The sequence below is a fragment of the Ammodytes marinus genome, assembly GCF_949987685.1.
Source record: "Ammodytes marinus genome assembly, chromosome: 16".
In the NCBI taxonomy this organism is placed as follows: domain Eukaryota; kingdom Metazoa; phylum Chordata; class Actinopteri; order Uranoscopiformes; family Ammodytidae; genus Ammodytes; species Ammodytes marinus.
The window spans coordinates 7144085-7168247 of NC_137220.1; the positions used below are offsets into that span (position 1 = coordinate 7144085).

The 24163-nt window shown below is 40.6% G+C and overlaps 2 protein-coding genes across 4 annotated transcripts; one reads left to right on the forward strand and one right to left on the reverse strand.

Annotated features, from left to right (window-relative positions):
• Nucleotides 1-329: 329 nt before the first annotated feature.
• LOC307262728 (E3 ubiquitin-protein ligase TRIM35-like) lies at nucleotides 330-3871 on the reverse strand. Of its 3 annotated transcripts, none has more exons than XM_080043694.1 (7): nucleotides 3834-3871; nucleotides 3190-3629; nucleotides 2840-2935; nucleotides 2530-2760; nucleotides 2403-2425; nucleotides 1925-2043; nucleotides 330-1687 (listed from the first exon to the last, which is right to left on the reverse strand). In XM_080043694.1, exons 2-7 carry the CDS (start codon nucleotides 3598-3600, stop codon nucleotides 1173-1175), a joined length of 1395 nt encoding a protein of 464 aa, XP_079899820.1. In that variant the 5' UTR covers nucleotides 3601-3629; nucleotides 3834-3871; the 3' UTR covers nucleotides 330-1172. The 3 variants fall into 3 exon arrangements, with proteins under 3 accessions (XP_079899820.1, XP_079899822.1, XP_079899821.1); XM_080043696.1 differs by having other exon boundaries at nucleotides 3829-3849; XM_080043695.1 differs by lacking the exon at nucleotides 3834-3871 and having other exon boundaries at nucleotides 3190-3816.
• A 2906-nt stretch (nucleotides 3872-6777) lies between these two features.
• LOC307262994 (mitochondrial adenyl nucleotide antiporter SLC25A23-like) lies at nucleotides 6778-18655 on the forward strand (the record flags this gene model as incomplete). Its single annotated transcript, XM_080044013.1, has 10 exons — nucleotides 6778-6990; nucleotides 13089-13212; nucleotides 13554-13641; nucleotides 14051-14162; nucleotides 14543-14701; nucleotides 15166-15318; nucleotides 16581-16694; nucleotides 17205-17372; nucleotides 17817-17967; nucleotides 18471-18655. 10 exons carry the CDS (start codon nucleotides 6778-6780, stop codon nucleotides 18653-18655), a joined length of 1467 nt encoding a protein of 488 aa, XP_079900139.1.
• Nucleotides 18656-24163: the final 5508 nt, after the last annotated feature.

Genomic DNA, 24163 nt, shown 5'->3' on the forward strand with positions numbered 1-24163 from the left:
TGTAATTATTCTATTCTATTTATTATTATATAGTTTTGTTTTATGTATTTTTTTATATTACTGAGACATGCATAAATGTTAATGTTTGCTATTGTTCAACTTGCACATTCAAATAAAGTTTGAAATAAAGTATACGAAATGACACAGACACCGGAACAAGACTCTTCACAGTATTGGCAACAATCCAACTGGACTGTGTGAACATTGTCAGAAACAGTAGAACATGTGCTCCTTACTGCAAGGAAATATACTTCAAAAAGGTCGGAAGCAGGGGGGGTTAGCAAGGGAGCGTGGCAATCTAGAACTTTGACCAAAGTATGACACAAAAATATTCATTATACCTTTATTCAAGGATTGATCAAAACAAATGAACATGATGAAACTTTAAGTCTCTCACATTAGACAAAAAACATCATCCATTAAGGATACGATATCTGCTTATATTGAAAACAGCTGAAAAAAACAGAATCATAACTAACTCAATTATACATTTACAGTACATCATAAAATAAAACTAATGCGTTTAGAACTTAAAACACACATATACATACACATTTGGCCTCCCCAACCAGTGACTAATTTAAAACATTCAATGAATCATGTTAAACAGATACTCTTCCATAAAACTGTGGTACTCACAAAAGCTATAGGTTACTGTATATCAGCAGTATTTAAACATGGGTCCACCTCAAGAAGGGCTGGATCCTACATTTCCCCATGTGCAACTCCAGAGCATCCTTCTCTAGGCCCTCGTTGCCTTCTAAACAGCTTTCAAACCACACCCCCAGTTCTTAACACCTGAAGGGCAAGCTAAGGCAACCTTAATGAAACCAGGGGTGTATTCTCTAACTTAAGAAAACTCCTTCAGAGCGACAAAAAACATTATATTATACATGATCAGTTTTTAATGCAGTTTGGTAGCCTACTCCGCATGACCAGTGAACTGAACAAAATCAAGAGTGCCCATTTAAGGGGGACTAAACTGAAGGGAAACAGAAAACCTGTGTGGTGATGACTGACACTTAATTATAATTTTTTTTTTTACAGAAATACAAACATTGTACCTACTTAAGATTTACTAAGTTGATATCGTAAACACTGAAGGCACCACATAAGAATGTTTCAAGGCCTCATCTTTTTGCCTTGCCCTTTGCAGTTAGGGAACACGTTCATCATTTCTGTCTTATCCTCACTGACAAATCAGCTGGAAGGATTGTTGTGTCACTCTCAAAATACGGAAAGACTGTTTCTGTGAAAGTGTATTTGATGGTGTGTACGGCTGTTTTCCTATCAAGGTCCAAAAATGACAGTATTCCTTTGTCATAATCCAGCTGCACTCTGACCTTCTTGGGAAACAAATCTTTAGTTACCTCTTTAACATAGTTTTCAGGAGTTATTTCACGCAGAATGTCAGTGCAACCACACATGTAGATTCCCCAGGTCTTCTTACGGTCTGAAGCCTTGGTTTTAACAGCCACACCAACAGTCCAATAGCCGGCCACATCCACATCCCAGCTGTGTTTCCCGGTGCTAAAGCCTTCAGAGCCGAATACGCCGCACGCGCCTGAGCAGCGCCTTTCTGGGTTTTCAAGACGTGGCTGGTGCTTGTCGCTTTGTGTTGAACCGGTCATCAAGGCTGATATAACTGCTCCTGAGCCTCCAGTGTTAGGGTCCAGAATTACAGGAGCTTCAGAATAAAAGAAAAAAAAATGGAAACGAAAGTGAAAGTTAGGGCATTTTCAAACTTAAATGTCTGCACCAGGGTTAAATGGTTAACTAAATTAAACTGTAATCGGCTTCTTCTGAACCCCTATATTCATGGAACAGCAGCCTGGTTTTACGTTGGTGATTAAGTTCATCAGTTAGTACAGGCCAATGCAGATTAAAATGTAAAATTATGGCGCGGCAGAAACACACTGCTTACTGTATTGGATTATAGTTGTCATCTTCTTCCAGACTGTGAACAGCAGGTTTCCAATGTGTTTGGCCTCATCGATCAGGGCTCCTGTTGGAGGTTTGGGTTCTGGCAGGTTACATTGGGATCTGAAGAAATATTGCCACATAATACCAGTCAAATATTTAACATTAATAATTAATATATAAATATTAAATATCCTGATAAAATCAGATGATTCTCACATCCAGTTCTTAAATAAATAGCAGGCAAAGGATAATTCTGTTCAAAGTTATTCCACTATACCAAGGTTACACCCCCCCCCCACCCCTCCCACCCGGGCCCAGGCCTCGCAGCAGACCCGGGTTCGAATCCCGCCCGGGTCAGTTCTCTGCATGTCTTCCCCTCTATGCCCCATTTCAACTCTGTCTCTCTAATCTGTCAAATAAAGCAAAAATGCCAAAAAATATCTTTTAAAAAAAAAGAAAGTGTACAGGAAGCAACTTACCTCTCCATAGTGGATTTGACATTCTATCGGATAGAGAGGAAATTAGAAAAACAAATCAATACCTATACTTTTAGTTCAATATGCAATACTGAAATCACCATGCTTAGCACAGGCAATCACTTGGTACCTGCATTAAGGAGATGTCTGTAGCTCCCATCTCCCCCTGTATGGTTGCAATCCTATCTGTGAGTGAGGAGATCTCTGCAGCCAAATTAAGAATCCTGATGTCCATGTCAGAAGCCTTGACGAGGGCCTCTCTCCTCACTGCATTAATGCGTGCGGCCTCCTCTGCTCGCAGGAACTGGTAAAGCCTCAGAAACTCCTGTTTGATTGTCTTCTCTGTCTGCTGAGCCTGGAGCTGTGGATAAAACACCTTTCTGATTAAAATGTAGACAACACATGGATGTTACTTTTCAGCTATTATGTCTGTGACTAACCTTGATGTGACTGGCCAGTTTATCACAGTTGAGTTTCTCCGTTTGAAATGACCCCAGTTTGCTTCTTAAGTGCATCACCTTCACCTTGAGATTGGTCTGAAAAATAAAGGCATAGCCTATGCATTAAAGGTTAATTATTTTTTAACTGGGGTTGTATGAGGTACATAGTAAAATATGTTATTTTATGGATATGGGGATCAGTCAATAAATAAGATTATAAGATGTTTATAGGAGTTTAGGAGAGATGTCGCTGTTGCAGAAGTCAGCCTTGAACTGTTGCAGAGGGGACCAGAAGAAAAACTTTCTAAATCTCGGTTTAGCGTACAATTAAACGGATATTAACAACTCACCATTATGGCTTCTGCTGCTTCGCCGATGGGGACGCAGTTGTGTTTCTTGTGTTTTTTTGCGTCCCTGCAAATCACACAGATGAGCTGCTGATCATTCGTACAGAAGAGCTTGAGCTTCTCACTGTGCAGACTGCACATCTCCACGGAGCCCGAGCTAGATCCCTGACTCCTCTCTTGTCTCAGGTTGTCCGACAGGTTTCTCAGCGCCAGATTACGCGGAGGAGGCTGGGCCATAGGAAATATCTCCTTACAAACCGGGCACGTCTGGAGGCCGCTCTGTCGCCACCACTCCTGAAGACACAGTTTACAGAAACTGTGGCCGCACAGCAAGACCACGGGATCCTTGAATATATCACAGCACACGGGGCATGTGCATTCCTCCTCCGATTGGGATGCGTTCGCTGTAGCCATTCTGTTGATTTCTCTCTGTGGTTCTTTTTCTTGATAGTCACAAACAACAGCCAACTTTTACTTTCACTTTTACACACACACTGGTAATTGCTCAGGTCCAAAAGCACTTTTTAGTTCGGAGCGGGTTTTCAACAAACACTGTCAGTCATACTATGGCCTAAATAAACGTCATATTGAATCCTAAATTACTTTAGTGTTACTTTTTTCTTGTAGAGATATTTAAAATACATTACCACAAGCAGCTGTATGCGCACCGTGCGCACATCGAACTTCTCGGTTCTCGGGGCGCGTCTTCTTCTTTAGTTAGGCAGACTAGATGCCATATGGTGTATTGCTGCCCCCCACTGTTTGCTGTTCACATCTTCGTCTATATCATCTTGTAGGCTACATAAAATCCAGTATTATTGATAATCCATCAGGTTCTTCATATTGACCAAAGTATGCAGATTGAGCAGAGTGTGTAGATTAAAAACAGGTTCCCCAGCTGCTCCAAGATCCATTTAAACATTCTTTATCTGATTCCAGCCATAAAGTGCAATTATTAACCCGCACTGCTTCCAATGAACGTCATAGGCTTTCTCATTATCCAGAAAGACAGCTACAACTCCTGCCTTATTTGCAATTACTTTCTTCATGTCAATGTCTAAACTTAAATCAGCATCCATTGCTGAATGTCCCTGCCTATCTCAACACTGATGTGTCACAAAATACCCAATGTCGTGTATCCACAAGTGTACCCGTTATCCGTTCCTTAGTTTTGCATGGGACAAAAGTCAAGGCAATTGGTAAAAAGGGTTATCTGATTGTTTTCGTTTTATTGGAACAGAATTGCTTTCTTTCACATTAGAAATAATGTATAAAGATATAAAGATCACTTAAAAAAACATGGACATTGACATAGACCAAAACGCCTTTGCGGGGGTGGAGCTGAGCCGATATTGTATGATGCCTCCATATCAAACTTATTTTAAATGCCTTTGGCTATAAGTACCAAATTGTAGCAATTGTTATGGAATTTCTAGCTAAGCTGCTCCACTAAATGCACTTTTCACTTTGGAGGAAAACTGATTGATATTGGAAATGTTGTGAGGGGAAAAAGGGGTGGACCTATCTTTTTACTTGCTGTCTGGTGGCTATTGATTTCTGGGAACTTTAATCAAACCAGTTGCCTGTGAATGCTTAATTTCAAATATGTGGCTATGAGACCTCAATAAAGATCTGTGTGAAATAATCTCTCTCTCTCTCTCGCTCTCTCGCTCTCTCTCTCTCTCTCTCTCTCTCTCTCTCTCTCTCTCTCTCTCTCTCTCTCTCTCTCTCTCTCTCTCTCTATCCTCTGTTCTATCCCTAACCTGCTGACCAGACTCTTCACTAGACTGTGACGTAAGCTGCATGTCACAGCTCACAATCTCCATTATTAATGCTATTTATAGCCAATAAGATACCAAGAGTTCATTTCTCACACTGTGATCTACAACTTCCAACTACACAGTGGTGCAATTTAGTATTCAGATTTGATGAATACTTTGAATGATTAAGACCTATATGTGCTATTTATAACTATGACATAAATAACACCCCATTACAAGTCCTGCATGCATATCTGAAGTTAAAATAGCAAACGCAGAATGGCTCTTTTCATATTGTTTATTTGTAAGCAACATATGTCAAAGAAGCAGTAATAATTCAGTCATTGGGTTGGCTTTGGCACTGTCTGGCACAGCTGGACACACTGGGACCTTCTGTTGTGTCATGGACCAGTTAAATTCAATGTAATAGATAAAGTATACGCTATATTAAGTAATTAACAATGCTAGTTTTTTTCTGTGATCTGATTAATGAAGAACATAGTACAAGCCAGAAATGATTATAAAATATAATAACTTGAAATAGCATTGGCATTGTAGTGAGAAAGTTAGATCAGACAAAATAAGCTGTATAAAGTTTAAGCATGAGAGTTTAATTCAAATCAATGGTTTCTCGCGAGGATGTTTTCGTCGTGTACAGCCAGAGCTTACAGAACGAAAAGATACTCTTCAGGTGAAAACACAAGTTATTTAAACCATTTAGACAAAGCATCAACACATGACACCGTCTTTGTCATGTTGATTGATTTACACTTAAACAATAGACAGGAGTCCTAAATAACACTGCAGGGTGTCTGAGGATGGATGGGGGGGGGGCAGTCTGAAGACAATAGGCTGGGTGTAGGTGTGGAATACACATAGTCGCCTACGTGGAGAGGGGGGATTAGGAAGTTTCTAAATGCAGACAGTTAAAACAGCAACAGTTTAGTATTAATCAGAGAAATACAATATTCGATAAATACAATGTTTCCTATTGCAGATATAAGCATTCTATCATTTGAGATCATGTGCAATATTTCCCATTACAACATAAACAAATGTTTTGATTTATTTTTGGTTAAACATGGCTCCGGAGGTCAGTGTGGCCTATAACAGCTGATATCACCACGTAGGCCCATCCGGGTTTAAATAAATAGTTTCTCTAAATCCTCTCTAGGCCTACTGAACACCAATGCTCTCTGACCGTCTCGGCAATAGAGTGTCGCGTGCGAACAGCTGTGAGCGCGCGCGCTGCCGCTGGTGCGTGCTGCGTATAATGCTGATGCAGCAGAGCCACGCGCGCGGCGTTCAGGGAGACTTGATTCATGTCAAATGCATTTCAGTCATTTTACCTGGATGTTCGTTTGGGACGTTTGACCGTAGGCCTACTGATTGTCAAATCCAAATAGGCTTAATGTGCGTATAGGCCTACAACCTTACGGCATTATTATTATAGCGTATTTGGCTGTTCCTCGCGCGCCCACAGATGTGTCAGCAGTGCTTTGATAGACTGCGGTAAAACCGGCTCCTCATTCGCGACCCAAACTTTAATTCACGTGAATGAGTTCATGGATTTGCGCGTGCCGGTGTAAGTAGGCTATGTAAACTGACAGGGGGATAAGGATTCATCTCCCGAGAGCTTTTCTAAAACCACATCCTCCATCATCCATCCAGCATTCTGCCGGGAGCGAAGTTCCTCAGCATTGCATGCGGACGGACGTGCACTCTCCTCCGGTCGGTCCCGCTGGAAACGAGGACAACCAATGCTCGCCTCAGCTGTAAAATTAACAGCTGACCAGTAAAAAAAAAAAAAAAAACGCTCTCTCTGTTTCACATGGGCGAAGATGAGGAGCGGTCTCGTGCCAAGATTCGCCCCGGAGGAAAAGAGGAAGGTGAGGACAGCAGAGCGTTTCTGGACCCGGCCCGAGAGAAGAGATATGCGGAGCTGTTCAAGCAGCTGGACCTGAATAATGACGGAAAGGTTGACATCAATGAACTGAAGACTGGACTGGCAGCTCTCGGTCTCCACCGGGGAGAGGCGGAGGAGGTGAGCTAACACATAGTCACAACATGATGCATACACACACACAACACCTAAGCTTTTTTTTATTAAGATATTTTTTGTCATTTTTATGCTTTATTGATAGTAGAGACAGAGTTGAAATGAGGCAGAGAGGGGAGTGACATGCAGAGAGCGACCGCGGGCTGGAATCGAACCCGGGTCCGCTGCTGGCCGAGTGTGTTATTGTTAATAATGGATGGAAGATGAGACTGAGCCCGTGTAGCCTGTGTTCTGTTCACCACTCATGTTATATCATAGCTCCCTATGGCATCACCACTTTTACTTCAGTGTGCTTGACATTTCTTTAAAACATTTGGTAAATAAATACAATTTTGAAAACATATTTTATCACACGAGTCACATAAAACAACAAGGGAGAAAGAGAATGTGAATCCACTGCTTGTAACTCCCTCTGTCATCTGCCTAAAGCCAAGGTACCTGAAGTACACATCCTGAACAGTTGTTCAAAATGAAGCACTCCACTTTGTTGTCAGATGCCTAGCAACAGCATTCACACAAGCTTAACCATCTGAATGCCAGAGTAGATTGTGAAGTCCACTTGCCATTTGAAAAGAGAAGAGGACATAAACGCTCATCTCTCCATCATGGACCCATAAAGAGACGAAAACAACCTTTGTCTTTTTGTGATTTTATAATTTGAGTTTTGCCTTTATGTACTACAGCTTACCAATTACTCCCCATAATGATCCTTTCAATAGGGTTAGCACTGAAAAAAAATCCAGTCTTAATACACAGCCTAAGCTCTTTAAACGTGCATGTTGCTATGGTGGTCCCCCCCCCCCCCCCCCTCCCCCTTTTGATGACAAACCTTTTGTGTAAATACCCATTTACAAAGGCTAGGCTGTGTATTAACATCAGATTTGTTTCAGCGCACGCCGCACACACAGTAAGCTACAACAGGTAGCGGATCACGAGGAGATATTCACATATTTTTAACAAAAATTGCAACAACAACAAAAATGCACATAAATCAAAATTATGAGATATAATAAAGTGAAAATTGTGAATTGTTATAAATAAAAAACTGAAAAATGTGGCGTGCAAAAGTATTCAGCCCCCTGAGTCAATACGTTGTAGAACCACCTCTCGCTGCAATAACAGCTCCAAGTCTATTTGGGTATGTCTCTACCAGCTTTGTACATCTACAGACTGACATTTTTGCCCGTTCATCTTTGCAAAATAGCCGGAGCTTCAGATTCAGCGTCAGATTGGATGCAGAGTGTCTGTGAACAGCAATTTTCAAGTCTTTCCAGATATTCTCAATTGGATATAGGTCTGGACTTTGACCGGGCCATTCTAACACATGACATGATTGTAGATATGGCTGTATGTTTAGGGTAGTAGTCGTCATTGAAGGTGAACCTCCACCCAGTCTCAAGTCTTTTGCAGACTCTAACAGGTTTTTCTGCCCTGTATTTGGCTCCATCCATCTTCCCATCAACTCTAACCAGTTTCCTCTTCCCTGCTGAAGAACAGGAGGACCCCCACAGCATGATGCTGCCACCACCATGTTTCACAGTGGGGATGGTGTGTATAGGGTGATGTGCAGTGTGCATTATGGCCAAAAACTTCAATTTTGTTCTCATCTGACCTGAGCTCCTTCCTCCAACCCTTGCCACAAACCATTCGGTGGACGCAGCATATTCAGATAAGACCAAACTTGAAGTATCTGGCCTAAATGCAATGTGTGGCGGAAAACTCACCGTGCACATCACCCTGAAAACACCATCCCTACCGTGAACTATGGTGGTGGCAGCATCATGCTGTTGGGGTCCTGTTCTTCAGCAGGGACAGGGAAGCAGGTCAGAGTTGATGGGAAGATGGATTGAGACAAATACAGGGCAGAAAAACCTGTTAGTCTGCAAAAGACTTGAGACTGGGTGGAGGTTCACCTTCAATGACGACTACTACCCTAAACATACAGCCATATCTACAATGGAATGGTTTAGATTAAAGCATAGTCATGTGTTAGAATGGCCCAGTCAAAGTCCAGACCTAAATCCAATTGAGAATATCTGGAAAGACTTGAAAATTGCTGTTCACAGATAGCCTGGAAATCCAGACCCTGATATCTTGAACGATAGAGGGTCTGGCCACGATCAATAGTAATTTCCAATTCAAGGGGCGGCTCCTACTCGTGCATTTCAAATGCCACTGCACGCAGTTGGATAGCACTACAACCAATCAGAGCGATGCACAAGGTGACGTAAGCTCTGTTCGTTTAGCAAACAGCTGTTAAACTGTTGAATTAAACGTTTGCCGTGTTCGGTCGGCAAAACAGATCATTCCACTTATTTGCTAATGAAATATTTGAGTGCCATCTTCCAAATCGTAAAGGGTCGAGGCCAAAGCAGTCTCAAACTCGCACAACATATCCGCAGCCATCTTTGATGTTTACTATCAAGGCTTCGACGTCGCATGCACGTCACTGTCGTCATCCGGTTACGTCCTCCCCAGAGTACCATACAAAGGGCTCTGGCCCGCCCATATTAGATAGAACCAATTGAAACGTGAGCCCAGATTTCTGGTCTTTTTGAAAAAGCTTCAACGGAGAGTTTCCAGACCAACAGGCGCAGCAAATTTAATTTGCCAGCGCCTAGTGGCAGGTCTGGGAATGCCAGGCTAGTTCACAGACACTCTGCATCCAATCTGATGCTGAATCTGAAGCTCAAGCTATTTTGCAAAGAAGAACAGGCAAAAATGTTAGTCTGTAGATGTACAAAGCTGGTAGAGACATACCCAAATAGACTTGGAGCTGTTATTGCAGCGAGAGGTGGTTCTACAACGTATTGACTCAGGGGGCTGAATACTTTTGCACACCACTTTTTTCAGTTTTTTATTTATAAAAAAAATTTAAAACCATGTTTCATTTTCATTCCACTTCACAATTATGCACCCGTTTGTGTTGTTCTATCACATGAAATCCCAATAAAATAAATGTACGTGTATGTGGTTGTTACGTGACAAAATGTGGAAAAGTTCAAGGGGTATGAATACTTTTTCAACCCACTGTACATGTATTTCATTCATTGACCTTTTGGATTTTAAATACTGATATTTGACACAGTAACACAGAGTGTTTTGTCAAATCCCCCCCAGACATCCTTCTGTGCTTCAGATAAGTTACCTTCTGGGTTGGTTTGTGTAACAAGATTGAGCTCTGTCTAATCATAGAGCCACAATGATTTGATCACTCTGTTTAATCAAGAGCCCACACAACTCCTCTTCCTGCCATGTTGAAACCGACCCTTTGGCACTATTGTGACTTCACACCTTTGGCTCTGTCATGGAAAGGACCTCTGGCCCCACATGATCCCCCTTTTCTTCTGCCATTGGTCAAGAAGTCTCATATGGCCTTTGATATAAGCTAGGTGTTCCTTCACTCTGGGCTCTCTTCTCTACCCACCACCAAACTGCTCGCATGCTTCTCTCCAAACTTCCACACTGGAAGGGAGACTCTCCACTGCGAAGGCCCTGCTGCTCACTTTTCCCCTCACCCCAAACTTGCTATTATTTTTCCATTCTTAAGAGAATGGTGGCGTCTAAACAACTTTATTAAATCATTAATTTATTGTTATTTTCAGATTTATTTCTAATTGCAAAATTAGAACAAACTATTTAAAATAATAGCACCAAAGGAATTAATATCAAGAAAAACTAAATCATATCTTTTTATCATGATGAAGACGATGAACAATTCTGCACATGCAGTACAAAGTCTTTGGAGGGGTACCAGTGGGGTTTAATTGAATTCCCAAACTGTGTTGATCAATGTCACAAAGGGCTAATTATACATGAATCTCCTTAAGAAGAAAAAAATAAAAAATAGGGCCAGCCAAACTGAATTCCTTTCATAGAAGTGTCCTCATTCCCAAGGTCTAGAAATCTAACCGGTTCTTACAAGTTTAAAAAGTACAGAAACATACACACACTGGCAGAGCGTAATTAGCCGAAAGCACTTCTTTGACATTTAAGGGCCCTCACGTTCATGGTGCTTAGTGTGACAGAAAACTACCTCAAGAAAAAGTGAACTCCAATTACAGGAGATTTGTATCATCTGAGAAGAGCCAATTAAAATGCTAAAAATTGTGAATTAATGAGACATAATATTTACAAAATCTCAACCCAATGTTCATGGCACAGCTTCTAGAAATATCTACAAATGATCTATAACCCAAATACACATTATTAATACATTAGAAATACCTTCATAATGAAGTTTCTAGGTCATGCCCGACCCCATCAGCGGGAGAAATGGTTGAATGTCAATGTATCATTACCAGAAAATAAAGTGTGTGTTCTGTCAACCCAAATATCCAGATTCCTTTCTTCCTCCCCAAAACACAGTGTATTAAAAAGCACTGCATATTTATGAATAACCTCAATGATTTTAAATTCCGTCCAGTTTACTAATAATCCATTCAGCCAAAACTACACATAAAGTAGTTCTCAAAGACATACAGTTAATCGTAAACAAATATAATGCAGTGGACTATATAGAAATAGCTGGGCTTTAAGTGCCCTGTTTCAACATTCAGAAAGCTTCCATCTTAATGAGAAGATTCTCAGGGAAGCGACAGGTTGAATTATTTCTGTACTTTACTGTGTTTTGCTTTTGTCTGTTTTGTTTTTCCTGATAACCTTTTCCCAAATGTGCATGTTTATAACTAAATTGGATCCTTTATATTGCATGGGATAATTCCTGATTCATGTGTTTTGGGTTCAAATGTTTCCTTACAGGTATTTGTTTGAGTGAGGTGTAGTGTTTGCACAACCTGGTGGCTGTTTCTGATCATCTGCTCATGTTGAAAGTCTAAACATTATTATTATTATTAGTTCCATTTTAAACTGGAAACCAGAGGTCGGAACTGCGGGTGACGTCACATGTGAGTTGCCAGCGTTCCAGTAGCACAAGTGGGAAATTACAAGAAAGCTTGAACGTTCGCCTCGGGTTAGCCATTATTAGCAACACGTCAAAAGCAAAGAAATTACTTGTGCAGTTTTGCAGTTTCATAGTCATTCAAATGTCACTACACTTAGTAACTGTTCTCTAGAAAAAGTAATGGTATATTAGTGTTTTCTCCAACCTTCTGTGCACAGGAACTAATCTTATATTCTTTGTCCTAATCAAGAGAGGGCAGAATATGTTTGCAGCCAGGTAAGACGGGGTTTACCTCGGGACTTTTACAAGGAGCACAGTGCCTTACATTCTGTCCACTACTCTCCTTACCTTTATATCTGATGCACTCAAGGTGAGACACTGCAGGAGAATGGAGCAACATTTTTAACTTACTGTACATATATCATCAAGATACTTTCCCAGCTGATCACTTATATTAAAATAATAATTTTTTGCATTACTTTTTCTTCAGAAACGTTTGAATAGTTATAGTATATCTAATCATCTTAAAATGGCATTTTAAAAAAAACTGAAAATGTAGATGTTGGATTAACCCAAAATCTTAATTTTAAGATTCATGTTAGGATTAATATAGGGACGCAAACTGACAAGATTTAGTCAAATAAACACCTACATGTACATTTTGGACCTTTTATTTATTCTGAAAGAAGACATGTTATGGAAGCATAATAGACAAAAATCTAAAAATTGACCAATGCTTGAAATACGATGTTTTTTCCTGGAGTGTCTCGACTTAATATACACACCCCCAATCCACTTTTCTATATTACTGCACACCCTCATACCTCTGTGCACCTCCACAATCTTAACAGGCTCCATTCCACCTTAAAGGAATAGTTCAACATTCAAATGGTTTGCTTTTTGCCCCACTCTCCGGCTCAAGAAAAAGTAATAGAAACCGTTCCTGTAACTCTGTGTGCATTTTTTTATTCCAGTGTTTGAGCTATAAGCCAACCTTGATGAGCGACCTTTGCCCATTTTTTATTATATATTTTTTTTTTCTCAAAAATAAATAAATGTCTATATCAAAAATGCATGCACAGTTACAGGAACGGTTTCTCCTTTAACCTGTGTGTTCTCCTATCTGAATGGCTGACTGTAACAGACAGTAGGTGACAGCCCCCTCCCTCTGTCCCCACAGATAGTCCTGGAGAGTGACATCAACCACGATGGCCTGCTGGACTTCCAGGAGTTCTCCCAGTACCTGCGTGCTCATGAGAAGAGGATGAAGACTATTTTCATCAATGTAGACCGCAACAATGATGGTGTGGGCATGCTACACGCACACACACACACACACATTAGTATGGCTATACTTGTGAGAACATTAATTGGCATAATGCATTACCTAGCCCCTTACTAGTCTGAAACAGTCCTTTATAGGCCTGTCCCACACACACACGCGCACACACACACACACACACACACACACACACACACACACACACACACACACACACACACACACACACACACACACACACACACACACACACACACACACACACACACAAAGTTCTCTCTGATGCACATGAAATACAGTGAATATAATCTTTATACTGACAGAATAAACAGCTGTTTACACACTCTTTGTTCTATTTGGAAGGTCGGATTGATGTGGGGGAGATCCAGCACTCACTGCACAAGCTTGGAATGGTGGTCACTACGGAGCAGGCCTCCAGAATACTGCAGAGGTACAGTGTGTAGTCTGTGTCAAATCCTTTAATTTATGTCATTTCGTTTACTGAAACGTTTCAGAAGTCCACTCCAGAAAATGTCACATTTCGTCTGTTTGGAGTCTTGTGTATTTTGAACTGCACTATCTGAGATGTTTAGACTTCACAGTATGGGAGAGGCATTAAAGAAGAGGTGTATAGATGATGAAAGATGTATAGAGCCTTACTTTGAAAAGCATTCTTTCTTTGGTACAACGAACAACAACTTTCTAGAGCAGAGGTTGGTGGCTCCTGTTGGACCAGTCAACTTTGTCATCAACGTACAAAACAATAACCTCTAACCTTTCAACTGCTTAAAGAAGCCATAAGTGATCTACCGATGGCACTAAACTGTATGCGTTGTCATTTTTCTGTGTTACACTCACAGTATGGACAGGGATGGCACTTTGACCATTAACTGGAGTGAATGGCGTGATCACTTCCTGTTTAACCCTATTCACAACATGGAGGAGATCGTCCACTACTGGAAACACTCCCATGTGAGTCGTTAGGGTTGTGTACTACTGATTATTGATGCTGTAAGAGGATGAACAACTGTATATTGAAGAAATATTCGTTACAGGTCAGCGGCTTTAAAAAAATATATACTGTATATCTATGGCTTGAAATCATGTTTTCCACTCTAACATTTTTTTTTTACAAAAATATTATTTTTACAGAATATTTAAAATATTTTCCTTTATTTTATTCTTTTTTTATTTATCACAATAAAGTGAGGAAAACGGCTCTGACATTATTTGTTAGGTGGTTTATACTGAAATACAAATGAGCACATATTTAATGATATATTGAATGATAACACAAACAAAATTCCCCCATAAAATAGATATTGACCATTTTATTCCCAATGTGTTCCTAGATGTTTGACATGGGGGAACATCCGACAGTGCCCGAGGAGTTCTCAGAGAGGGAGCGGAGGTCCGGTCTGGTGTGGAGGCAGCTGGTTGCTGGGGCGATGGCCGGCGCTGTGTCCCGCACAGGAACTGCTCCTCTGGACCGCCTCAAGGTCTTTCTACAGGTGGGACGGCTCACTGATACACAATCAGACTTCAGTCATCAAGGAACTTTTTTTAAGGAATTGTAATGTTGACTACAAATTAGACATTCTGTATAGTAGTGTCAAGAAATGTGTTGTGTCCAATTGCATATACACAATGTCATAGAAGCCTATTGCTATACTATGGCTATCTTTCGGTCCTAAGCTCATTGTATCCCTCAAATGCTGCTCTGATATTCACCTACACTCACATAGAGAAATCAAACTGCACACAGTGGGCAGTTCAGGTGGGTGGTTGCAGAATTGGTGAACACTATTGTGTCACTTGGGACTTTGTTAGCTGTGGTTGGAGGTGTACACTAGCCGACAATAACATTTAAAGGGCAGCTATAATGCAAAATGCACTTTTTCATGTTTTTTTCATGTTTTTTTCAACCTTTATATGGGTCAATCGGACTGACCCAACAGTGTTTGTGTGTGTCCAGGTGCATGGCTCCGGATCCGGGGGGAGGAATCTGTGGTCGGGTCTGAGGGGGATGGTCCAAGAGGGGGGTGTCGCCTCACTCTGGAGGGGAAACGGCATCAATGTCCTCAAGATTGCCCCTGAATCTGCCATCAAGTTTATGGCCTATGAACAGGTCAGTGTGCTTCAATTAACCAATCACAGAGAGAGAATAAATCAGCCATTCTGTTAGCGGATAGATTTTGCCTAGGTTTTGCAAGTGTTTGCATCTCTTAAATTCAGCTAAGAATAATTGTTAGTGTTGGGCCAAATTAAAGATAGAGTCAGTGATTCTGAATAACGATTGTTATCAAATCACTTTTTGTCAAAATCAGTGAATATCACCTCACACTTTCGCTACCTCTCCGTACTGTGTGCGCGTGCTGAGTCATCATAGTATGGTGCTAACACACAGTGTAGGCTCTGTAAACAAAGGGTATGAGTCAAACAAAGGTGTCCCACCATAGCTAGTGCTGTTATTCTTTCGGTCTTTACTCAGAAAAACGGCGATGGTAGCAGGTTGATGGAAGAAGACGCAGTTTGAGGCAGATGAGGAGGTCTCAGGAACAATTCTTTTATTTAAACAACAAAACTCATCCTGCAGTCAAAACGAAAGCCAATATAAAGTTAAAGTGTTTGTTGCCAAAAAACTAATAGAGGTACATGCATAAAAGAAAAAGCTATGAAGAATTCCTGTAAGCTAAAAGACCTGTCTCTTCCTGCATTGTGGCGGCCTTTAACCTGCAAATCTAAGTGAGCTGATTGGTCCTTAGGTCAGTAAGCTCCACCTCTCCTAACTCCTGATTGGTGGACCCTAACTAACTCCGACCTACACTGTTCAGAGGACATCTGTGTTAATCAATTCCTAGAGGCGATATCCTGTGGGGCGCTAAGAAGTCTGATTCAGTAACTTTAGGACAATCCCTTTAGCCAGGGGCCAATAAATTAGCTGTTAACTCTTTACCAGGCTGTCCTAAATTGCCCCCACCAAGGACCATCTCGGAGCCCTCTATTGTGTACAATTTGAATGATCTACAGATCAGCCTGCTGGCTTCCTCAACTTAAGCAATCCACATTCCTAACTCTGGTCCCTGCAAGATGAGACTAACTCAGTGTCGTGTCCTCCTGAAGCAGTATAGCTTAATATAAAATGTTTAGTAACATAATACACTACACTAGCAACATGCCTCTTTACAGAGCCTAGGCTGTGTTTTAACACGTTTCTTTGTACAGCGAAAACACAGTATGAACATTCTCCAGATTCACTGACAGTACCTTTACTGGTTTCAGATAAAGTGACTGAATATTGCTTTATTTTAAAACACCAGGATGACCAAATTCTGTGTACAGCTTTCACTTCCTTCATATGCTTTACTCCTGTTCCTTCTTTTTCTCTAGATCAAGGGGCTGATCCGAGGCAGCAGAGAGGGCGGTACTTTGAGGGTACAAGAGAGGTTCATTGCTGGCTCTATGGCAGGAGCTACTGCCCAGACCATCATCTACCCTATGGAGGTCTGTTTGACATTTGTAGAATTGCAAGTTTCATAATTAGACAGGGCTTATCTTAATATGTATTGCCGAAAATAGTTCTATTTGTCTAGCGGATAACCAAAACAATTCTGCACAAAAAAATTCTAACATAGGCCATAAGGTTAATTTTCAGCTGTGGCGGGAAGTCAGAGCATGAGAGGTCAAATCCAAGTTGGCCACCATTCCACTGGGTATAATTTTCAAACTCTCATATTTTGGGACCATGCAAAAAAAAAATTCAAAGGGTAATTTCCAACTAAATTGCGCATGCCCAATGGTAGTCTCGCAAAGCCAGACCAAACCCTTTGAGATCACCAGTGTTAAGGGAAATGCATTTATTGTAAATGGGCTGTTCTGCCTGGTGAGGGCGCTGCAGCAAACCTCATAGGGTCACGTGTCCTTTCTACAATTGAAGAAGAGTCTCCTTTTCTGTCCCAACCTTTAACCGTATTTTTCATTACATTCTTCCGTCTGTCCCCTGTGGTTGGGCAGGTGCTGAAGACTCGTCTGACATTGAGGAGGAAGGGACAGTTCTCCGGTATGGCTGACTGTGCCAGACAGATCTTGAAGGCGGAGGGAGTCCGGGCCTTCTACAGGGGCTACCTACCAAACACACTGGGCATCATCCCCTATGCTGGCATAGACCTGGCTGTGTATGAGGTGTGTCTGCATGGCATTTAAACCTTCTATGAGGAACGAGGAAGTCAGTGATTCTGGAGAACGCTTATTGTCGAAATCACTTTTTTTTCAAAATCAGTGAATATCTCACCACGATTTGCTACCCGTCCGTACTGTGTGTGCGTCAAAAAAAGAATCCAGTGTAAAAACACAGCTTAGGCTCTGTAAACGGGCTTGTTGCTGGCTACGGCGGGCCCCTTTTATTAACATACCATTTGTTTCTATATCTCTGGGATCATGTGTAGTGCAGTAAAAATAACAGCTTCACAGCACATATGTCAGTAAACTAAGAACACACTTGATATGCATTTTGTCATGAAATAACTGTATTTGTTGACTCTCCATCCTTGTTTTATTTCACCTCATATATAACCCTACTGTTTACTGTTATTTTCCTTAACTCTTTCTAACTGGTCATTCTTCCAGACTCTGAAGAACGCCTGGCTCCAGAAGTACTGTTTAAACACAGCCGATCCAGGAGTGTTGGTGCTGTTGGGCTGTGGCACCGTCTCCAGCACCTGTGGTCAGCTGGCCTCCTATCCTCTGGCTCTCATTCGGACACGGATGCAGGCTCAAGGTGAGATGTATTTATTGTTGGGTCTTGGGGAGCAGCGAGCATGTCGTCATACTAAAAGTTGAATATTTTTGTGCAGTCAACTAATGAAACCGCAACAGTTTTTGGGCGATAAAAGAAAATACATTTCAAGTAGTTATTTATTAACACATTTTATTCAATTGTTATTATTTGGTTTGTTGGCCTATGTTGATAGGATTTTTTTTTCATTTGACATATTATGTACATTGTCATTTTGATTATTTTTTTACAAAGTAGTTTGAACTACTTTTTCGAAAGTAGCTTGATTTAACCAAGCTAGATACCACGCTAGCTTGGCTCTAATTCATCTTCTTCCAGTGTGAAGTCATTGGCAGTTGGTGAAGCTTTTGAAGAAGCTTCCCCAGCACTGGATGTATTGTAGATTCAGACATATTCTAAAGATACTGAGCAGGAACAACAATCCTGCAGTGAAAGCTCTTCTCATATGAGCCTCTCTTAACCTCCACTGTATCCTGTTCTTTCAGCCATCATTGACGGTAAACCCAGGCTGACCATGGTGGGCCAGTTCAAACACATCGTGTCTCATGAAGGCTTGCTGGGCCTGTACCGCGGCATCACACCCAACTTCCTCAAAGTGGTCCCAGCCGTCAGCATCTCCTACGTGGTGTACGAGCACATGAAGAAGGTCCTCGGAGTGCCCTACCACTAGTCTGACAGAGAAGGCTTGATGAACAGAATACTTCTGAATACGTGTGAGGAGAAGCACATGAGAGGTGAAGATCCTCAGCCCTCTGGACAAAGAAGAACACAGGTGGAGGACCAAGAGAAAAGAGCTGGTTAATAGATGGTTCCACTCTATGCAGCACTAACTGTTGCCTCAGTCACTTTCAAGCTTGTGCAGCTTGCTGGTAACTTGTAGTTCTATTTCGTCCTTACTGACTGCCAGAGGCACTGCTATAAGCACTGGATATACGTATCCAGTTTGGTTCAGCTAACTATACCAACAAAGTAACCTGTGACCCCTCGTGACACCGGAAGGCTATATACCCCGGTGTCGACAGAAGATCTGTGGCTTTCATCTTCTCATAACGTGTTAACCTGAAGACATATGTCAAAGACTTTAGACGTTATTGTCCCCAAAGGGAAATTCTAAGGCACAAAAACGCACGTTACAAATTTAAACCTGTTTGTAGACTCAGGGAAATGACAGAGTAATTATCCTGGCCATTTTTAAGAATGTAGAAGAACTACAAAAGCTACACCTGTTTTCTGTTTTACCTGAGGGGTCCAAATACTTTTTACAATTCATAGATCAACACCCAGACACAAGAAGCAGAATGGCTCAGGTAAAATAATCCATAAGCCAAAACTGTACAACAATATATCAAAACCCAATTTTGAATACTCATGGTTTGCATTGAATTACGCCTTTGATGTTGCAGTATTGCTGCTCTGGATGCACCTGAAATTAACAGTACAGCTGCGCACAAACATTTTCATATTTAAGTTTATGTTCATCAGTGTGCACATTTATGTGAGTTTGGTTCAAGGCCCCAAACTGTATACTGTAAGTGTACCGAGTTTCATGTTTTTCTGAAAAAGTAAGCAATTTTGAACTTACCTCAACCATAAAACATAATTTTTAGGAATCCGAAAATTGTTAAAAAAGTATGGTAAAGAAACCCCTTAGAGAATTGCATTCCTCCACTAGGATTCCTTAGTTCTTTGAGTATGTTATTAATTACAAAATCATGAGAAAAGGAACAGTTGAAATAGTTTCTTTTGCAATTTGTTGGAGGTGCACCCTAATTTTCTCACAAAATAAGTGGACTTTTGAAAGCATGCATTTTGTTAAAAAAAAAGTGTGCATTTTTCCCCCAACTGTTATGAGCAAAACATGTTTTTTGTTGTCTTGAAACCTATTTAAATGGATCCTTTGACCCATTTCAGAAAAAAGGGTGATCTCACTTGTGTCTTTGGATAGCCTACATTTATTTATATGACTCTAAGGTACTTCCATACCAAAGGGGACTTTTGCATCATGACTTGAAGTCCACACCCTCATTTTCTTGCCGCCCTAGCCAACTGCTTGCTCATGACGGAATTGTGGGTCTCTATAAATGAAAGAGAAATGTCTACATTCCCTTTATAAGATGAAATAGTTGTATTTATATATCATAGAACTTGACTTAAGGTTGGTCAGCCCGCAGCTGCTGACTCACAAATAGAAGATTGCTGGAATATTCATTGTTTGGTTATGTTTGCTATTAATATATTATTCTGAGATATAAGGGGGGGGGGGTGTATTTCAGTTCCTTCTTTTAGTCAAGGCCAGTATTTTCTGAACAGTCCCCAAAGTACACTTGGGATTATTTTCTTCAAACTACTTTTTTCAAGTAGTGAAGCAGGCATATTTCTCAGGCTCTAAGGCCGAGAATGAACCTTCATGCTTAACTTTAGATTAGATGAAATTTACCACATCGGATATTCTTATTTGTTGTGTTGTAAATATTCAACAGTGAATTTATAATATTTTTCTGAAATGATATCAGCATAACAATGTTTTTACTCCCTTGCAAGGGAACTTGAAATGAAGAATGCTTGTTACCACTGCGCTCTTGCACGCAGTATTTGTACAGCATGAGTGCATGTCTCCAAGCCTGCTAGCTTCAGTGTGTAAGGACTGCATTGTGTTTCTTCTATGAGCTATTTTCAACCCAAAAGAAAAAACTGTTGTAGTGTGAGTTTGATAACAAAAAGAGAATTCTAGTTTTGATAAAAAAGGGATGAAAGTTGAATGTGTATGTGCACTTTACAATGCCTCAGTAATGGAATTAAACCTGTGTGTGCTTTTCAAGGAATAGGGCTCTAAATTGTTAAATTTTAAATGATATGTCCACATTGTATATCCGTTTCCATCTATACAACTGCAACCTCCTCATTTGACATCTGCCCTGCGTTCTAATATCCATATTTTCTGCTGTTTTGTATGGTCGAAAAAAATATTTAGGGTGCTCCAATACCTTCGGTCATATTTAGCATGCTTAAAAACACCCAGATTCCTACTTCCTTTCAAGATCTTTAGTGTTGAAATCAGCATTCGGGCGATTCTGACCCACAATCCAAGGCGCACCGGAAGTGACGTCACATTGACGGAGCCTCTGTATGAAAACAACCGGGGATGCGATTATATGGAAGAGACAAGATTAAGCCGCAATGTTATGATGAAATAAATAAGTAAAAGTATGTCCCAATTGTATGCTTAAACACGCTAGCTAGATTATTTTTATTGTTAGCTGTAGTTTGTAGAATAGAAAAAAAGAAAAAGCATTCGACTTGGAACACAGGGTTATTTGCATGTGGTCATCTTTAAAGCGCAACCGATTTATTTCTGGCCACTTGAAGGCGGTGGAGTGAGCTGTAAACCACTTACATACTGTATGGTCACCTAATAATAATAATAATAAAGTTGTCATGGTAAATGGATTTACAAATACAGTAACTGTATATTTAAACATGCAGCAGATGGAGAGTAAGACGAGCATTGACTTGTAACCATATTTGTGTCCACCTAATAATGAGTCCAATATTTATTCTCCAATTATCTCTGCTCTGGTCTCCACCGATTCCTGATAAGAACACCCGGCTTAAAATGCTATAAAAAGGATATCAAGGAGGGGAATAAACGATTCTGGCCTAAAACAGTGAAAGACAGAGGCTTGATTTTGAAGGTTGGGCTCCAGTCCAGTAGCTGGTGACAGAGATCCTAAAGGCTGTGTTGTTGCAACAGTAAAATATGTCCCAAGGGGAGGGCAGGGGGACTGAATAACACCTGTCACAGCAAGCAAGCAAGCACACAAACACACAAACACAAACACACACACACACACACACACACACACACACACACACACACACACACACAGACAAGCAGACGCTGCAGTAAGAGAGAACTGGGATTACACTCACGGCTTCACCGAAAGACACTGCTAGTATGGAATGTGGACTTTTATTATTGAAGTGAATTTTGATGATGTTGAAGAGCCATTGATTTTAGTACAGTATATAAGTAAAGTTTGAATGGAAGTCTTCCTGTCAGTTTTATTTACTGTAAGGCGACACACTTCAGGCAAAAAAAATTGTTTGGTTCAAGCACTGGTCAATTTTGAGATTTCAGTCTATTTTGCTTCCATAACATGTCTTCTTTAATACTTGTACAAATAAAAGTTTCAGAAATTTACATTAAGGTGTTTATTTGACTGTAACTTGTCTTGTTTCGTCTGTATGTTTCCTATACAACCATCTTCAACAGCCAACAGTATATATTTTTTCAATACTCTGAACCAAAAATCTCAACTTCTAAAGCACTTACGTCACTTAAACTTTCCATAATCATCCGTAACACTATTCTAAAGCTCAGTACATAAAGATGTGTTCATACTTTGTTAATTTTCTGATTGTATTGAGTTTTTATGTTTTATAATTCCCTCCCCATATTCAACTGCTTGTACTTCATATATTTGTAAGCGATAAACATTTATTTACACCATAATATTTACATTTATACAATAGTCTAATCTGATATTTAAAAAGGCATATACGTATATTTAAAAAAGAGGTATAGGCCAGGCAAAGTAAGGCATTTTGGGGCCAAAAATAGAATAAATTGTAAAAGAAATTTTTTCAGCTCAGATCATTTCTATGAGGTGTCCAGAACAACATACTAAAAGTCCTAAGAAATCCTAGTTGGGGAAATATGTTTAATTCTCATCAATCCGAGATGTGTGTCAATAAGGCGAGACACCAATAAATCCCAATGGGGCTATTTTTTTCCTTTACTCCTATCAAAATGAAACTTTACACAATGAAAGTATCCATGAAAATTTAAATGTTTTGTATTACAAGTTTCTTTGAAAATTTATTTTAATATGCAAATGAGCTATACACTAATCGTACACGCCCAAAATAAACCCAAATAGGCTTAATTTTTTCCTTTACTCCTACCACAATAAAACTTTACATAGTAAAAGTATACTTGAAAAGTAAAACATTTTGTATTACAAGTTTCTTTTTAAATGAATTTGAATATGCACATGAGCTCCACACTTATTGAATATCCAATCATCGTACTGCCAATGGGTGATGGCAATGCTGCTTTTAGACTGGCCTCTAACCTGAAAAACTGCCTGGCTTACCTGCCAGGGGTATAACAGGTGCCTCTCATGAATTAGATTTGTCTCTTCAAATACCACTGCACGCAATTTGATAGCACTACAACCAATCAGAGCAATGAACAATGTGATGTATTAAGCCCCGTTCATTTAGCGAACAGCGGGGTTAACTGTTAAATTGAACTTTTGCCGTGGTCGGTCGGCAAAACAGAACATTCCTCTTACTTGCTAATGAAAGAATTGAGTGCCGTCTTCCAAATTGTAAAGGGTCGAGGCCCCAGAGCACCATACATAGGGTTTTGGGGGCGGCAGTGGCGAAGTGGGTAGGGCGTTCGCCTCTGGTGTGCAGGGTCGGAGGTTCGATCCCCTGTCTCCCCGCCACATGTCGAAGTGTCCCTGGGCAAGACACTGAACCCCAAATTGCTCCCGATAGTTAGCTTAGTTAGCTTAGCACCCTAGTGCTAAACCTACCCTGCGTGGTGGTAGCTGCTGCTATCGGTGTATGAATGTGTGTGTGACTGGGTGAATGTGTACAAAAAACAATGTAAAGCGCTTTGAGTCTGTGATAAACGGAGATATAGCGCTATACAAGTCCATTTACCATACCATTTACCATTTTGGCCCGCCCATATCAGATAGAACCAATTAAAACGCAGCTCAGGATTTCTTGACATATTTAATGAGCTTCAATGGAGAGTGCCCAGACCAACAGGCGCAGCACATTTAATTTGCCAGCGCCTAGTGGCAGGTCTGGATTTCCAGGCTAGTGCCATTCCCTTTCCTATGCCAAATAGACGAGACGTAGAATCACAGCCTGAAATGGCATGGAGAAAGAGGAGATTGACACACCTTGGGACCAAGTAACTCCTTTGTCTACTTTATGCACCATATCCGTCTTGTTTTTGTTGCTTTCTTTGGTTCTGGTGCCAGAAACAGCTCGTGTGCATTCAGATCAGCATGATGCAACAAGAGTTCTAACAAGTCTGTGTCATCACCTACTGAGACTGTGTCTTTTGTTCTGGCAGGGGCAATGGCAGTTTGGACAA

Excerpts from the sequence above, each read along its gene's own strand:
- LOC307262728 (XM_080043694.1), bottom strand. The coding sequence starts at position 3,600 with ATGGCTACAGCGAACGCATCCCAATCGGAGGAGGAATGCACATGCCCC. Across the intron at positions 2,426-2,529 it reads CAGACATCTCCTTAATGCAG|AATGTCAAATCCACTATGGA; the intron begins GTACCAAGTGAT and ends TCTATCCGATAG. Across the intron at positions 2,044-2,402 it reads GTCAAATCCACTATGGAGAG|ATCCCAATGTAACCTGCCAG; the intron begins GTAAGTTGCTTC and ends ATATTTCTTCAG.